The sequence below is a fragment of the Camelus ferus genome, chromosome 2 (genome assembly GCF_009834535.1).
Source record: "Camelus ferus isolate YT-003-E chromosome 2, BCGSAC_Cfer_1.0, whole genome shotgun sequence".
Classification (NCBI taxonomy): Eukaryota; Metazoa; Chordata; class Mammalia; order Artiodactyla; family Camelidae; genus Camelus; species Camelus ferus.
This window is the reverse complement of record NC_045697.1, coordinates 107,542,601-107,561,421: the sequence shown is the minus strand read 5'-3', so window position 1 is coordinate 107,561,421 and position 18,821 is coordinate 107,542,601. Positions and strand designations below refer to the sequence as shown.

Here is an 18,821-nt window from a genome sequence, read left to right as displayed (position 1 = left end):
TTTTTTATGACCTGGGAGACACAGAAGCGAATCCCTTGTGCAGTTTCCTGTGCTTCTTTGTGATCATTGTATTGCCTCCCCTCCCCCCTTAAACAGTGCATTTTTCATTATATGAATATGTTTTTTACTAATTCTGCGACTCTGAAGTAGTACTTCAAAATGCTTTCATTCCAAATCAAAATTATTTGACAGTTTTTCTAGGTAACGCACAGTCTCTCTTCTCTATTAGTCAATAACAACCCCCCCCCATAGCCCTTTCTAAAACACACAACACAAAGGCCTGTCCAGTTTGCATTGGCGTTGGAGAGGTTTCACACCGGTGTATTCAATGACAAATCCTTAGACTTACCTACTGTGTGTAGGGTGCTCTGATTACCGGGGTATTGTAAAGCTCTGTCTTAAAGGAGCTTATAGTGGTGGAAGCATTAAGGCCTAGATAAAGAGAATTATAACATGGATTAAAAAGTGATTAAGTGCTGACAGGTGATAGGCACTGTGTGCGTTGTGGGGCGGGTGGAGGAGAAGCTTTATTTCTGAATATGGGAAACAAATAAGGCTTCAAAGCAGACATGTTCCTCTCACCCAGAGGTCCTGGGTGTGTGTGGCACTGTGAAGAGTCATAACTGAGCACTTTAGAGGCATTCCATGTGGCTGAAGAGCAGAACAGGACCACTAGGCATTCTTCTGGTTGGTGTTCCGTAGCCTTTTGAAGCAGGTTGTGTGGATGGCACTCTGTTAATAAAGTGGAGAGGAAGGAGACGGGGTAGGCTTGAACTTGCAAGAAGAATGCATTCTCTGCCCCTAGGTAAGGTGACGTGGCAAGGCCTGGAGGCGGCTTTACCTTTTCTTGATTACAAGAAAAAAGTTTTTCATTATTCCAGATTAGAGACCAAGACTGCCCCACTGTGGATAAAAATCTGTTTGAAGACTGAGATCAGAAAAATCCTCAACTATGTAGGAAAGGTTTGCACATCAGAGTGAGGTGCCTGGTGTTTGGAAAAATGTGATCTTCCCTTTGTTTCCTGCTTCCCCAGATAAAGAACTCTTGGTTACAGTGGTCTCTGATGTTTGCTCATTTTGCAGTCAGTTCTACAAAGGTACAACTTTACTGTGACATCTGCAAATTCATGCCGAAGTAAAGGAAGAGGAGACAGACAGTAAGAATGGGCCTTTTGCTGTTTACGGAGGGTAAAAATATCATCTTTATTTTTACCTTAACAACTGAAAAAGCAGCCTGTGGTTAGAGATGTTGTCTGTCTTTTGCCACCTAAAATAATACTTTAAATCTTTGTTTTCTGGATTCTTGTAAAAGAAATCCATTGTATTTAAAATATGGAGCCAGATATTTGTAATGTATTTGGTTAATTTTTTTATATCACCCACTCATCCTACTCAGGAAATTCATGTTAGAGTTGTTGAGTCTCAGAAAATGACTGTGAGGGCTTAACACCCTCAGCATGAACTAGGAACGGAAAAGACTTCAAGGGACGAGAGGGATGGCGCCCTGTGGTTGGTACAGGTTTCCATCCAGAAGGAACTACCTCTGTCCGCCTTTTAGTTCCCTTTCTCCCTTCTGCTGCTTACTTTTAGGGCTTATTTATCACTTCTGTCAGAGGCTGCAATGGGAAAATTTTTAAAAAGTGAAAATCGTATTTATTAATTTTTCACAGTAGCCCTCTGTTCAAAAGGAAGGGGAAGGGAAAGAGGCTGGAGCCATTGGATAAGGAAAGATTTGGACTGTCCACTTGACCAGAAATAAGCAAGAAAAAAATATCCTACAGAATTAAAAAATCTGTACTGAGCAAAGAATAGTTAACCTTTTAGATCATTTTACCCACTGTATTATGAACTCTATGAATATTCTGTACCCCTCATATTATCATGATAGTAAACATTTAAGAGCGTTTATCATGGTCAGCAACCGTTCTATCCTTCATGTGCATTTGTTTATTTACTCCTTGTTCAGTTTGATGAGGTGGGCACTACTACTACGTATCCCCTTTAAGACATGTGGATGCTGAGGTTTACATGGGCTAAATATCTTACTAAGGTCATTGAGGTAATTAATAAACAGTGGAGCAAGAACTCAAAACAAGGCCTGTCTGACCTAGAGTTCCTGCTCTTAGCCTGCATCTAGGTTGTCATCCTGAAATAGCAAATGACTTCCCACTATGGGGGTGACCAAGGAGTAGAGACATGGAGGCACTGCATGCACTCACCTCCCTGGTGGGACCTGTAATTCTTTTTTTTTAATTGAAGTATAGTTGATTTACAGTGTTGTGTTGTGTTAGTTTCAGGTGTACAGCAAAGTGGTTCACTTTTATGTAAATATGTGTGTGTGTGTGTGTGTGTGTATTCTTTTTCAGGATCTTTTCCATTATAGGTTATTACAAGGTATTGAATATAGTTCCCTGTGCTGTATAATAGGCCCCTGTTGGTTATATATTTTATATATTTCAATCCCAAACTCCTAATTTACCCCTCTGCCCTTTCTCCTTTGGTAACGATATGTTTCTTTTCTATGTTTGTGAGTCTCTGTTTTGTAAATAAGTTCATTTGTGTCATTTTTTTAGATTCCGTATATAAGTGATATCGTAAGATACTTGTCTTTCTCTGTCTAACTTACTTCACTTAGTATGAGAATCTCCAGGTTAATCCATGTTGCTGTAAATAGCATTATTTCATTCCTTCATATGGCTGAGTAATATTCCATTGTTTATGTATACCACATCTTTTTTATCCATTCATCTGTTGATGGGCATTTAGGTTGCTTCCACACCTTAACTATTGTAAATAGTGCTGCTATGAACACTGGGATGAATGTATCTTTTCAAATTAGAGTTTTCTTAGGATACATGCCCAGGAGTGGGATTGCTGATCATGTGGTAAATCTGTTTTTAGTTTTTCAAGGGGCCTCCATACTTTTCTCCATAGTAGCTGCACCAATTTACATTCCCACCAACAGTGTAGGAGGGGTGGAACCTGTAATTCTAAGATGCACTAATTAACCTAAATAATGCAGAATCAAAGAAAATCTGTGATAAGATTAAAGAAAGTACACATTTAATATAATCTTCAAAGATCAGGGTTTGACCTGAATGGTTTGGGAGATTTGTTCATGTTACTCCCTCTCCCTTTTGTGTTTGGATACTGTACCTGGCCCTCCATCAGTTGGAGTTCAGTTCATTAGAGAAGTGCCACCTACATGTCAGGCATGGTGCTGGACATGGAGATGTAAATACTAGCTCTGTAAAGGGACCTTTGGTTTCCAGGGGAATGGATGGTAAAAATGAGATAAAATTGTTCATGCTAAGGTAACCGATATTGAGTCTGATTTTGTAAGAAATGTTTCATCCTCAAATTAGTTTGGGAAGTATACAAAGAACTTATACCAATCCTTCTCAAACTCTTCCAAAAGACTGAAGGAGAGAGAAGACTCTCAAACTCATTCTATGAAGCTACCTACCATCACCCTGATACCAAAACCGGACAAAGACACTACCAAAAAAGAAAGTTATAAGCCAATATCTTTGATAAATATAGATGCAAAAATTCTCAACAAAATATTAGCACCAAATCCAACAACACATAAAAAAGATCATGCACTATTACCAAGTTGGATTCATCCCACGGTCACAAGGATGGTTCAGCATATGTAAATCAGTCAATGTGATATTCCACATCAACAAAAAAAAAGGGCAAAAACCACATGTTCATGTCCATAGATGCAGAAAAAGCATTTGATACAATTCAACATCTATTCATAGTGAAAACTCTTACCATAGTAGGTACTGAGGGAACATATCTCATCATAATAAAAGATATTTATGATAGACCCACAGCCAATATAATATTCAGTGGTGAAAAGTTGAAATCCGTCTCTCTAAAATCTGGAACAGAAGGATGCCCACTCTCACCACTTCTTTTCAACATAGTATTAGAAGTCCTCACCACAGCAATCAGACAAGAAAAAGAAATTAAAGGGATCCAAATTGGAAGAGAAGCGGTAAAATTATCAATGTATGCAGATGACATGATACTGTACATAGAAAACCCTAAAGACTCCACACAAAACCACTAGCACTCATAAACAAATTTAGCAAGGTAGCAGGGTATAAGATTAACATACAGAAATCAGTTGCATTTCTTTATACTAACAACGAAATATCAGAAAAGTGGTGTTGGGAAAGCTGGATAGCCACATGTAAGTCAATTAAGTTAGAACATTCCCTCCATACACAAAAATTAAATCAAGATGGCTTAAAGAATTAAACATAAGACAGGACACCATACATCTAGCAGAGAGCATAGACAAAACATTCTCTGACATAAATCATAGCAGTGTTTTCCTGGATTAGTCTCCCAAGGCAATAGAAATAAAAGCAAAACTAAACAAATGGGACCTAATTAAGCTTATAAGCTTTTGCACAGCTAAGGAAACCATAAACAAAATGAAAATATGGACTGGGAGAAAATATCTATAAACAATATGACTGACACTAGCTTAATTTCCAGAATATATAAACAGTTCTTAAAACTCAGAATCAAAAAAACAACCCAATGAAAGAACGAGCAGAAAACCTAAATAGACATTTCTCCAATGAAGACATACAGATGGACAACAAGCACGTGAAAAGATGCTCAGTATCACTAATTATCAGAGAAATGCAAATCAAAAACTACAATGAAGTATCACCCCACACCAGTCAGAATGTCCATCATTAAAAAATTCACAAACAGTAAATGCTGGAGAGGGTGTGGAGAAAGGGAACCCTCCTACATGGTTGGTAGGAATGTAATTTGGTGCGGCCACTATGTAAAACAGTATGGAGATTCCTTAAAAAACTAAAAATAGAGTGACCATATGATCCAGCAATCCCATTCCTGGATATATATCCAGAGAAAACTCTAATAGATTTATGCACTCCAGTGTTTATAGCAGCACTGTTTACAATAACTAAGATGTGGAAGCAACCTAAATGTCCACCAACAGACGAATGGATAAAGAAGATGTAGTATATGTATGCAATGACCTACTAGTCAACCATAAAAAGGAATGAAATAATGCCATTTACAGCAACATGGATGAACTAGAGATTCTCATACTGAGTGAAGTAAGTCAGAAAGAGAAAGACAAGTATCATGATAGCACTTATATGTTGAATCTAAAAAAAAAATGATACAAATGAACTTATTTACAAAACAGAGACTCACAGACATAGAAAACAAACGTATAGTTACCAAAGGAGAAAGGGCAGAGGGATAAATTAGGAGTTTGGGATTAGTAGATATAAACTACTATAAATAAAATAGATAAACAAGGTCCTACTATATAGCACAGGGAACTATATTCAATATCTTGTAATACCCTATAATGAAAAAGAATATATATATATATGGTAACTGAATCACTATGCTGTACACCAGAAACTAGTACAACATAGTAAATCAAGTTTAGTTTAAAAAAAATTAGTTTGAGAAATGCTAGTTAAAGTTACACAAATTTTTTTAAATTGAAGTGTAATTGATTTACAATGTTGTGTTAGTTTCTGGTGTGCAGCACAGTGACTCAGTTATACATATATATTCTTTTTCATATTCTTTTTCATTATAGGTTATTACAAGTTATTGAATACAGTGCCCTGTGCTATACAGTAGGACCTTGTTGTTTATCTATTCTGTATATCATAGTTTGTTATCGGCTAATCCTAAACTCCCAGTTTATCCCTCCCCACCCTTCCCCTTTGGTGATCATAAGTTTTAAACTGATGTTTTCATTGCAAGATTTCTTAGAGCTTTTAAGCTAATATACTTTTAAGCTAATATACTAATATACTTTGAGACTATCCCAGAGGTTTTTACAATTGGGAAAACACTGAAAGCAGTCTCTGTTTTGGGGTCACTTTTTAGGCTACCTTTCTTGTAGCATATCTTATTCCAGGTGAAATTATGACTCCTTTAGAAAAACCTTTAGGATTGGCCTAATATTTTGAATATGGGTCTAATATTTTTGATTTGGCAATTGAAGGAATAGAGATTTATATATAACTAAAAAGTCTTTTTATTTATTCTTAAGTCACAAGTTTCACTTGCTGAAAAGAAGTGAGATTTTTGTAACAGGAAGAGTTATGAAAGTAATTGTTAAGAGAATCACTAGGGAGCTTGAGGTGGGAGCAGCAAGGAAGTTTGATGACACCTTGCCGCTAAGCCTACTTCTGTTTCTGCTCCCCTCATCACCTCGCCTCCTGGGACGTGAGTGGCACTGATGAAATGTCCATCTTCCTAAAGTCTCTACCAAATTCACTTTGGGGTGTAAAGGAGCAGTATAGGTGGTGGTTCTGATTTTTCATCTCTGAAACTAACCTTAAAAACTCAACTCATAAAAAGCCTGTTTTAATAGTGAGTTGAACTCAAAAATCAAAATGATTCAGTTGAACCATTTTAAAGAAGAGTTATTTAAAAAGAAGTACTAGCCATTGCTAAATAGCGGATTCTTATTCCAGTTCAAATATGCTGTAATTTTTTCTCCTGTGTGTAGTTCCGTTGGGTGAGAGCTACTCTGAGACAGAAGAATAGACCAAATGTGGGTCATTTTAGGGCAAAGGTGCCTTTTAAATACTAAGGTGTTTATAAAAAGTAAAAATGTATGGGAATTCTTAGGAAGACTTTTTTTTTTTTTAGCAATATCAGATATATCAGTGAACCAACTTACAGCCTAAAGGATGCAGGGCAGAAAAGGGAATGGGAGGGCATTGGCTATCACCATTATCAACAGACACTTGCAGAGGGCTGACTGTGAAGCAGAATCTAAGACAGAGTCCTGCCGTCATCAGTGATTAGTAAGGGGATAGGCACACGCTTAAAACTTTAAATAATAATGCAATACTGTGCTAAATGTCAAGTGAATGGTACAGATAGCATGAGAGTTCAGACAGGATGTGGTAGGCAGAATAATGCTCCCCACTCAGAGAAGTCATGTCCTACCCCTGGAACCTGTGAACACGTTACACTGAATGGCAAAGAGCAATTAAGTTTCCTCATCACCTGACCTTGACATAACATTGTTTTGGATTATCCTGTCAAGCCCAGGGTATTCATAAGGCCCCTCTAAAGTGGAAGAGGAGAGCAGGAGAGGAGGTCAGAGTCAGATTTAAAGACGCTGCATTGTTGGAGGAAGGGGCCACAGCCAAGGAATGCAGGGACCTCGGGAAGCTGGAAAGGGCAAGGAAACTGATTCTCTCCTTGAGCCTCCAGAAGGAATGTAGCTGTGTGCACACCTTGATTTTAGCCTAGTCATCACCTGTTTCGACTTCTCACCTCTAGAACTGTAAGATAATACATTTTTGTTGTTTTAAGCCACAAAGTTTGAGGGAATTTGTTACAGCAATGATAAAAAAAAAAAATACAAGAATGTTGAAGAGAAAGAGGAATCAGGGGTGGTTTCACAAAGAAGGTGGTTCTTGAGCCAGACATTAATGAATAATAATAATAAGAGCAGTGGTAACAGAATTAGAGTCGTAAAATGTGTGTTCCAGGTACTGAGCTAAGTTCTTAATACCCTTTAATTCATTTGTCCTCACAAAAACGCTATGAAGATAGGATGAGATAACTGAGGTTTAGAGAGGCTGAGGAACCTGTGTGACCACTGCCGTGCAGCACCAGTCACTGCACCTAGTTAACAGCTGGCCTTCTAACGCCGTGATGGCGTTACTGCAGTTACTGAGGGAGGATGGCATTGTCGTCACCTCATGGAATCATCTCAGGGTCTGTGGCATGTAGTGATTTGTAGTTTTTCTGAGGCATGGACTTATCTGTCCAGCAATATGGCTGAATTGGAGGGGAAGAGACAGGAACCAGAAAACCAGGTGAGACACAACCATCCAGACAAGTGCCGATCAGAGCCTAAAATACCAGGAAAGGCAGTGGGCATGGGATGGAGGAAACAGACTCCAGACACAGTCTGCTTCTTTTATGAAACAGAACTCCTGTGTTGAAAAAACTTCCCTTCTCTCTCTAATTTCCCCCTCCCTGTGATGAGGGTGCTGCATTTTAACGAGTTGAGGCCCTTTATAATTAGAATTAATGAAAGGCGTCAGCACTGACGGTGCTGTAGACCAGACTTTTCCACATACCCACAGAAGCACAGGCAGCACTCACATAAATGTCTCTCTCATCTGCCTCTCTGCTCTCCTGTACTGTAACTCGCAGAAGTTGACTTTCATTTCTGGGTGTTTTAGACAGAGAGCAGAGTAACTTTCTTACTTAAGTTCAACAACAAAAATATGTTTATTGAAAACCTACCATTTAAAGAAGAAATATTCTAGTCATTGTGGGAGTCTCAAAAGTGGCTAAAAGTCAGTTTGGAAACACACCTGAAGGAGAGTGGTGAAATGGAATTGGAAGGAGGAGGTGAGTAGGTATCAGCTGGTGTCAGTGATTTGTGAAACGAATGCTGGGTTCTTTTCAAGGGGACATATTTGCTGTTTTCTCTGCCTGCATGTAAAAACCATTTAAAGATTTTAAAAAATCCTCTGAAACTCTCATCTCAGATATGTAAAATTCCTTCTGCTTTCTATTTGAGTAGAACCAGTTCTGCCATCATTTAAAGAGTCGTTAAAGTAAGATCTGTGAACTCTGAATATCTTCTGTCTTCTAGTGGATGGAATCATTGTTTTATTTATCCTGCTTATCATAAGTAAAGAGGTAATGACATTGTTGCTGCAAAGAGTTCTTCAGAATGTGTGGATCTTTTAGTTAATACTGAGTGGCATAAAGCATTTGTGTGGGATTGATCATTTTTAAAGAATAACATAAACTATTTGTATATACACCCAAGCTGGAGTATGTAAGTAATGCTTTGGGGTATGATACGAAGTCCATTAATGGGTAATACTCATTCTGAGAAGAGATTTTACTACTTCAGTATAAGGTACAAGACACATTCCTACTCTGTTGTAAGGGTGTCTATAAATACTGATTCCCATGGACTGAGTCTTCCCACTAATTTCAGAGAATGATTTAGGACCTTTCACTGTTGACTTGAGTTAGTAGTATAAGTCCCTACTCAGTGGGGGTGATTTTTCTTTCCCATTAAGTGATCAAAGCCAAATTCTCAAAGCCGAATGTCTTACAATAGATTATTATTTTTTTTAGTTTTATTTATTTTTACTTTGGGGGGGTTAATTAGGTTTGTTTATTTTTAGAGGAGGTACTGGGGATTGAACCCAGGACCTCATGTATGCTAAGCATGGACCCTACCACTTGAGGTATACCCTTCCCCCGGTTTACAATAGATTCTAATGACTTGGCCTTTTTAGTTTTAATCAAAGCAAAAGATGACATTTGCATTTTTGTCTTCTTCATTTCTAAGTGTTTGTCATATTAGATTCAGAATCACTCTGAATAATAATGTCAGTAGAATCGGTCTAGCCACTCCCCAAAAACCTGTGAGAACAGGGGCCTGTTTCTACAAAGGTCGTGTACCGCCTAACTGTATAGACACTGGAATCGTGCATGTCTGGATTACTTGGAACCAGAAGTCGTCAGGGCAGGAAAGGTTCCGAAGTTCTCACACAGAGTCACTGACCCATGGTAGCTTCCTGCTGCTCTCCTGTTTCTCGGTGCCCTCGATGTGCCATGGATTCTCCTTCTGCCCCCCCACCCCCCGCCATGACATTTATGCACATACAGCCCTCAACACCCTGCGCACCAGTTCTGCCTGCTTTCTGCCTTTGTTCTGCTTGCAGGGTATTCTTCCATTTCCTCAATCAGCTTTATTAACCAGGAGACATGGATGAGTAGGGACAGGGAATGCAAGCTCTCTCTGTGCCTCTTTCTGTGCCTTTGTGCACATGTGTGATGCAGACCTACAAAAGCAGCAGACTTTCACACAGCCGTCCAGCCATGCTGACCTTCACACTGAGAGTGTCCTGCTGATCTTTGGGTGACCTCAATCATCAGGTCTGCTTAGTGGGCCCCTGGAGTTGGTGCATTGTTTACAGCAAATGTGCACCATTTGGCAACTAAATTTTAGAGTTAGGGCATTCTTATTTTTAATAGCTCCTTTCTTCATAGAAATGGTGAGACTTTGGGCTAGTAAGTTATTTGTGTGATTTCTAAGTATGTAAAAATTTGGGAAGCTTTTGCAAGCTTATTCTCTCCTAATTATTTAAAAATTAGAAGAAACTCTGAAAAAAAAAAACTGGGGGGATGTGCCAAAGAGTACTTGATTTGAAATAAATAGAATCCATACGCTTAAAGCACCATATACAGTCAAGATGAAATTTCCATGTTTGCTATAGATCTGTTCTCATTTTTCTTAAGGGGATTTTAATCCAAATGTTTTATTATTGTTGGCAAGATCCAGATCCCAAATCAGCCCTCAGTGCTTTGTTTTGTTCAGTCTTAGCTTTTGGACCAAAATAACTACTTACTATTTTGCCAGAAATTCAGCATTACCACTAATGTATTTCTTGACAATTGCACAATAGTCTCGGCTGTCATGAAAATTACTTTGCTTAAATTAAGTATATAAAAGTATGTGTAGACACACAGATACACAACATACACACACTACATATTTCCATGTTTTCAAGCTAAAAGATGGCTTGTGGCACAATGTGAAGTCCAATTAATTGTATACTTTGAGAAAAAAGATCAAGCCAAAAGCATGTTATTTTCATTTTCTCTCTATTGCCAGGAGCTAGGGGATGGGGAAAATTGTGAATAATTGGTAATTTACCCTTACCCTCAACTTATCAAATATATGGGTCATAGCAGTAACATGTTATAAACACTGTGTGCGCATATTTACATGGAAATGTAACACATACAACCCTAAGAGTGAATTTGGGAGGAAATGTTTAAACTATCTTCCAACAGATTATCAAGTTATTGTCTTGGATTTTAATTACTTCTTAATAGAGAAGCACAGTGGGGAGACATTTGTATTTCACTAGAGCAGAAAGTATTAAAATGACTGTAGTTTCCTGTTTTAACCAAGAAAGAAGGAGAGCTATGAGCCATTCCCTTCCTGAGTGGCCGCATTCCAGCTGTGCAGACTGGTCGTAGCACATCTGCCAATCAGAACAGGCCCTGGAAGGAAGCCCTCAGATGCCGAGTCTTGTTTACATGCACTGTGACTCTGTTTCTCCCCTCCTCCTGTGTCTTGTATGACTGGGAAGATTTGTAAGGGAACTCGCTGTTATGTGCCTAAAGAAAACTGTTCAAAACTAGGACCACAGCCACATCCAATGGTATTACTGGCAGACTTTTAGCTCATCTGTATCCACAGGTAAGAGTTGCTTTGTTATGAGGACAGCTGATCTGCATCTAGTTTTTAGCTTTACTTTGGGACATTATACTTAACTTTTGATAGCAAAACTAACAGGCTAAAAGCTGAAGAAGAACAATTGAAAAAAATGATTAAAATGTGCATTCTATTGCTGACTTGAAATTTTTAGTCCTCAACAAGTTAAAAAACATATTTTTATTCAAGGGAAGGGTAAAACCAAGTTAAATTAAAACGAAAGTTTTAAAAGCGGCAGTAACACTAAGTCACTGTGTAGAGAAATTGGAACCAGAAGCATATTGTTAACATTGTGTGTTTTGAAGAGCATTATATCTAAACAAATATTTTTATTGTGACTCTTCTTACTTATTAGTGTTTCAGAGAACAGTGTCTTCCTGTCTGCTCTTTGTTTTAAAAAGACATTTCTTTTTTATTATGAACCCATTCAGAGAGAATTTATATTTAACCACGTAAATCTGATTCCTTTTCTTCCATAAATTCTCTCTAGATATTGTAGAGAATGTTTTCATTATCTTTATGCTGCTCCATCAGCAATAAAATTAAGAAGAAAAAAAGAATTCCTGTCTAATCTTTGTTTTGCCATTAAATTATATCATGTTAGTATTAATTCAGAAGATACTTTAGAAAATGAAACTTTGTTAACATTGCATAGGATTTTAAAAAGTCATTGTATAGGAATTTATTGTGGCTTACACGTTGCTTTCTGTTGCTAGTTTTTTCATAGCACTAAGATCTTTTTACTTTATATTTGTTTATAAGCATGTACTGAAAAAAAAATTATTACTCAGAGTCAAAAAAAGATAGCCTTTGGGTTTTGTGGTCTTTTGTCTTGTATGTAGAAGTCTTCAGTTTGATTAACAGCATTTCACAGCAGTCCAAAGAGGCACTTTTAAGAGCTTCAAGCAGCCATGCTCTTGTCTCTTACCCCGTTGCAGGGTTTCTTAACTTCAGCACTGTTAACATTTTGGGTGAGATAATTCTTTGTTGCAGGGTGCATGTGGGACGGCAGCAGCATCCCTGGTCTTACCCACTGGATGCCAGTAGCTCCTTCCTCCCCAGTTGTGACAACCAGAATGTCTCCAGGCATTGCCAGATGTCCCCTCGTGGAGAGAGAGCAAAATTGCCCATGGTTGAGAACCACTGTTAGCATGTCAGGCCTAATTATCTGTGAAACATGGAAATGCAACTTCTGAGAAGTTCTGGGTGATAGAGAGTTAAGGATGAGGCTGTCCTGGTCTCAGTGTATTTGCAGATGTTGCTGTAGCTGACTGCTCATTTTTTTCCCCTCCCCATCCTGTTAGAAGCTTTTGCCAACCATGATTCATGGAATGATTTTTTCGAGCTGAGTAATTTGTGGCTTTTCAGTTCCCTTACTTTCTTTCCTTAGCTAAATTTGTTTTGGTTTTAGCAAAGTGTTTTAAACAGCAAAGATCTTTGAAAATGAAATAATACATGTAATGATATATTTTCTAAGTAGATGATTTTCACAAACTGTAAAAACTTTACATGCCTGTCCTTCTTTATATCTTTTCTACCTCCTCTATCAGACACATCCTCTCAGCTCTGAAGGAGAGCCTTATACATGGAAGTCACAGCAACCTTTGAACAGTCCTTTGTGAATCTAATGGTATGGCAGCTGGTGCTTAAGAATTTCTTTTCTAGGACTTCTAAAGAGCATTTTGACATGTAACTGTCTTCTCTCTTTACAGATCGAAACGAACGAAATAAACCAGAGCATCGTTCTTCAAGGTATGAATTTATAGTATTTAATTACTGTATAAAGCCTCTCGTTTGGAAAACATTGTTCCAATATTTTGGCAGTGCAAGTATCCCTTTTAGAAATACTGTATATTTGAATCTTCTGTACCACTCAGAGAAGCTTCACAAGGGAAATACTGTTCATTCTCTGAACAAAAATTCTTTATAAAATTATTGACTACCTGGAAGACATTTTATTTTGAAAATTCCTATCAGTGACAGGTATATCTTTACAAAAAAATTATTTAGCCCTATTTCCTTCCTTCCTTGGTTCATTTTCCTTCCTTTTCTTTAATTGGTAATTAGGTAAATGTGTGCTGCTTTTTTCCTAATTATAAAACTAACATGGGCTCATTGTAGAAATTTTAAAATTATTTTTTTAAGAGAAAAAGCATTAAAAACAAGACAAAACAGCATGTCTTTCATGAGCTAGGATGGCTGGCTGTTGCTAAAATTTTGATGTAATTTCTTTCTAGATTTTTTTTTTTTTTGAGAAAAATGTATTCCAATTGAATTCTTTAAGTTCGTGTCAGACACTTTCAGATAGCCAGGAAGGTCATATCGTCTCAGCCTCTCACTCACGCCGTCTGAGAATGTATCTCACAAGGCTCTCACCAGCACTGAAAAGTATTTTTTAAAATCTTTGTCAAAGTTATAGGCGGAAAATTGTCTAACTTCCATTCCTAGGCAAGAATGGCAGACCTATATTCCATTTTGAAACCCAGTTTTGTGAAAGATTGTAATTTTTTAAATATTATTTCCGTCTTATTCTACATTCTGTCACTTAATCTTTGCATCTTAGATTGTGAGAACTGATGAAATGGTAACAATGTGTTCACTGGGTTGACTGGCCTAGTAAACCAAATCCTGATACTTTTCCAAGATGTCAAACCTTAGAATACATTGACCTGGGATGAAAAAAAATACAAAATCTATGAAAACTCGATTAATTAGAATAGCAATACATTTTGCAGAGATTGTCAATCAGAGTAAGTTAGTGAGACATAATCTGGGAAAAAATGTAGCTGAGTATTTGGAATATAAAGCTGATTTTTTTCTTTCAGGTGTAATTCTCATACATTAAAATTCACTCTTTTTGGTGTATGATTCTATGAGTTTTGACAAACACAGTTATGTAACTATGAACACATTATAGAAAAGTGTGTAAGATATAGGAAAAAACCAATAGAAGAGGACTTTGACAGGATGCTATGAGTGTCATAAAGTTGCAAGGGTAAAAAATACTTAGGATGGTAAAATCGGGATCCGTAAGACCCTTGACATACCGACTTAATTAAGCAATGTAAGTGTTAATTGGAACAAATGTAAATCCTTACACCTAGGTCTGAAAGATCAGTGGATCATAGGAGATAGGAGAGATGTGACTTAATATGTTTGAAAAAATCTTGAGGATTTAATTCTTCATAAATTCATTATAAGTCAAAAATTTCATGCCTTTGCCTTTACCTCCCCCAAAATGTCAGCATTGATTAATTATGCTGAAATAACTGTAATGTCTGCAGTATAAGAAAAATAGCTCTAAACCATGCTTTTGATATTATATCCAATTCTGGTCCCACAAGGCCTTGAAAAATTGAAGTACTGGATTGATATTGATAATAATATTGACATTAATTGGGGAACTTGAAAAAACAAAAACAGAGTCCCACGCTCTACCTGAGAGATTCTTATTCAGTAAGAATGGAGTGAGTGGATCCTGAGAATCTGTATATTAAAGAAGGCTCCCAGTGATTCTGATGTAGAGCCAGGCTGGGAAACACGGAAGACTTGTGTAAGAAGCCGGGTGGAGTTAGCCTTGGTTTGGAAGTCAGGGAGGAATATGGGACAGAAATAACTGGCTTCAAACACCTGGAGGGCTGGCATATAGCAGAGACTAGAAAAAATATTCCTCCTAAATGTTTCTCCCCTCTAAGAGGAACCCGGGATCCCTGGAGGAATGGCTAATTCCAGGTCTCAGGAAGGAGGAAGCACAAGTAAGCCTGGTGACAGAAAGGAGGGAAATGACCGACTGCTGGGGTCATGTCATAAAGGCCCAGAAGGCAGCGTCAAGAGGCTGGCCAAATCTGGGACAATTTGAATAGCGAAAAAATTTTGAATGATAACGGATTCTAATGCACTGGATTTTTAAAAATCCACATAGAAGAAATCATAGGATCACAAAATCATCATTTTACAATCCTCAGTGTAATAGTTGATTCAGGCAAGGATCATCAGTGGCTCCTAAAACTTGGGTAGAAAAACTGTTGGAGGAATAGATATTCATACTGACTTAAAATGATATTTAAGTTTTTAATTAGAAAGGGAAAAATGCACCTTTTCAATAAAGATATGTGGTGATCACATTCTTAATCAAGTGGTCAACTTATATATATCCCACTCGTGAGACAGCCGGACAGTATGTGGCTCCAGATGACGCATTAGCAATACACATAGATGGCGCTTATGCAGTGGTTGTCTTGGCAGAAAAGGTGATGTCGTGAAAAATACAGAAAGGCTCGGAAAATATTCTAGATTAAAAGAGACTGATTTTTTTTTTAAATCTGGAATTTTAAAATCCAGATTAAAAAAAGATACTTTGGGGATAATTAAGAAAATTCAGATACAAATTGTATTTTAGATAATATTTTATTAATATTACTTTGTTTAGGTGTATAATAAGAATGCTGTTATGTGGGAGAATGTCCTTATTCTTAGGAGATGTATACAGATGTATTAGAGGTGATACCGGCTTATGTTTGTAGCATCCTCTCAAATAATTCATGAGGGACAAAAACAGCAAGAGATAAAACAGAGCAAATATGGGAAAATATTAATAATGGGTGAATCGATTAAAAGTGTATATGGGTGTTAATTGTTCCTTCAACTTTTCTGTAGACTTGAAATTTTCAAAATAAAAAGCAGTGGAGGGAAGGGTTCTGTGTGTTCTGTGGAGTTCCAGAGGGCAGAGTATGCAGCTGCGGGTGGAACTTTGAGGGGGTGGGTTTCTGCACAGTGCAAGGAAGGATTTCCTGGTGTAGCTGGTCAAGGATGGAATGGGCCATTCTGTGAAGGAACACTGTCAAGGAAAACCTGGACAAGCTAGTGCTGGGAATGAAATAGAAAAGATTCACACGTGGCTAAATTATGATTCTAGGTGGCTCCAGCCCCTTGCTCATTCAGCAGCCGATAACTATTTGTTGAGACCCTAATCCAGGCTCCGGATATGACAGAAAACAAGAAAAAGTCTCCAGCTTCACGGAGCACAGAGTGCCCATTGTTTGGGATTTACATTCCCAACCTCTGAGAGCCTCTTTGACTGCAGGATCACAGTCCTCATAGTTCTATTTCCGGCAGTGCTTGTGGCACTCGGTCTTTAACCTTTCAGGTTCTCAAGGACTGTGCTGCTGGTCTCAGTAACCCCAGCACTTCATGTAGTGTTTGGTTCACAGTAAGCACTTAATAATAAATAAATGTTTGTTGAATAAATGCCAAATGTAGTTCGAAGAGAGAAAGAAAATGCCAATGTTTTTCTCTAGCAAACTGAAAAGAACCTGACTCTCAAATGCTCGCCCATGCCTTGTGACTGAATGTTTGTTACTACAGCAGCAAGGAGCAATGTCGTGTGAGAAAGGAGAGCTGTTTTCTGGGAAAGGCCATTGTTGTCTGTCCAGAGTGTCTGCTGAGATTGGTAGTGACCCGCCCTTCTACTGCCAGCCTTAGCTGAGCAGGGCCACCCCACCAGTCCAGCAGTGCGTCAAGCAGATTAATACCTGCTGCATCAACAGGGCAGAAGGAAGAAAATATAACCAAATTCACTCAATTTTGGTTTTTTCTTGTTTTGGATCTCCTCAGGCCACTTGGCAGCAAGATCATGGGCTCGACGCCCAGCAAGAATAAGAGAGATGCATTGCTTTTGTTTGAGTTTTTATAAGGCCAAACTATCCTATAGTTTTCACAGTGAGAGGCGAATAAATCTGGAACGGCTGCCCGTTCTTTCATTTTGGTGCTGAAATAAGAAGGAAAGTATAACTCTTGTCAAGTCAAAGTTTTATCAGGTATAGGGCATCACTAAGACACCAACCGAAAAAACATCACGTAAGCATTTTTAAGCTTTTTCATCAGTTTGCTTTGATGTTGGGTGTTTTAAATTTTTTTCTTATTGCTGATTGACCAGTGTAGAAGTCAGAAATATCTGAATTCTTCTTGTCTTTTCCTTATTAGTTTAAATATACCTGTTCCCAAATTGATGGCCCACGGAACATTTTTTGTAGGAAATTACTTTGTATACAAGAAATAAATCACTAGTGCGTGCCAAAAGTTTGTGAAATGTGAGTCAAAACAAAATTAGGCATATTTCTGTACTGAGTCTTTGATAAACTAAAGTGCATTACGAAACACCAAGTGAGATATTTACTATAAAGGATTTTAAACATTCGTTTGAAGTTGTGACTTCCTTTCCCAGACACAGCTATGAATAACATCTAGAAAAATGTACTATAGGATGGCAGGTTGGGAAACTAATTGAGAGCGAAGTAGGAGCTAAAGATAATGAAGGTAAGCCCTGTGGCAATCAGTGACAGCGACGGAAAGTTAGGAGCTGTTTTTACCACCCCACCAGCTTAGATCCCCATGACTCATGGGGCTGAAAAACCAGCTACTTTGTCTTAAATGTTTTGCCTACTACAAGGAAATAATTTACAGCTGCGGAAAAAAAAAAAAAAAGGCAGCAAAACAGAGGACCCTGAATCTATTTCTCAAAAATTAACATTAAATCTTAGTCTTCCTAAAGCCTTCTTAAAACTACCTGCATAATCCCCTTTGATGTCCAGTCATAAGGTTCAATGAAAGTTTGGTAAAAATCACAAATACTTTTGAATTAGACAAAGTGATTTTAAATTTTATAAGGAAGAACAAGAGTAACCAAGGCAATTTTGAAGGTCAAGACTGGGAGGTGGACTCTTGTAAGTAATTAAGACGGTGTTTTATCATCAGAGAAATGGGTCAAGAAAACAGAATAGAGAATCCACCAAAGAGGTGGAGACACACAGTTCTGTATTGTGTGCTGGATGGAGGTGGTAGAACAGATCAGTGGGGAAAGTGAACATGTCAACGACTGTTGCAGGAAAAACTGATCACCCATATTTTTAAAAGTCATTTTCTTATGTAAGGTAGAATCTAAAGACATAAAAATAAAAAGTAAAACAAATATTTTGAAGAAATACGTGAGAATATCTTTATGAATTTCGCGTAGGGGATGAGTTTCTAAACAAGTCTCAACAATTACAAACCACTATGAGAAAGACTGATAAATTTGACTAAGTGAAAATTTAAAACGTATGTACATAAATGCAGCAAAAGCATGTGAAAAGTCACGACTGCACGGCACAATGGCAGCAACAGTGCACGTCCAACATAAATAAACTGCCCATCAGAAAGAAGACAAATAGGGCAGGGAGCTCAGGAAAGATGAAACCTAAGGAGCCAACTAATAATTTGAAAAGATTCCTGACCTTGCTTCTACTAAGAAGATGTGGACCAGTGTGATAATGAGATACCATTTCACCTCCATTGAGTTGGTGCAGAAATCTCAAAGACTGATGGTAACAAGTATGTGTGAGAATAATGTGGTATATCCTGTTCAGAGAGTAATTGAGTAATTGCCCATAACCATACAACCCAGCCGCTATCTTACACCCTGGAGAAATTCTGTCTCGTGCCAAAGGAACGTGTACTGGAGTGTTGAGAGTAGCAC

The 18,821-nt window shown here is 37.8% G+C and overlaps 1 protein-coding gene across 1 annotated transcript in view; it reads left to right on the top strand.

The window, feature by feature from the left end:
• Positions 1-18,821, top strand: part of SH3D19 (SH3 domain containing 19) — a 156,186-nt gene that overhangs the window by 62,293 nt on the left and 75,072 nt on the right. The window contains 1 exon segment of the mRNA XM_032464784.1: positions 13,021-13,060. Coding sequence (XP_032320675.1) covers positions 13,021-13,060 — 40 coding nt within the window.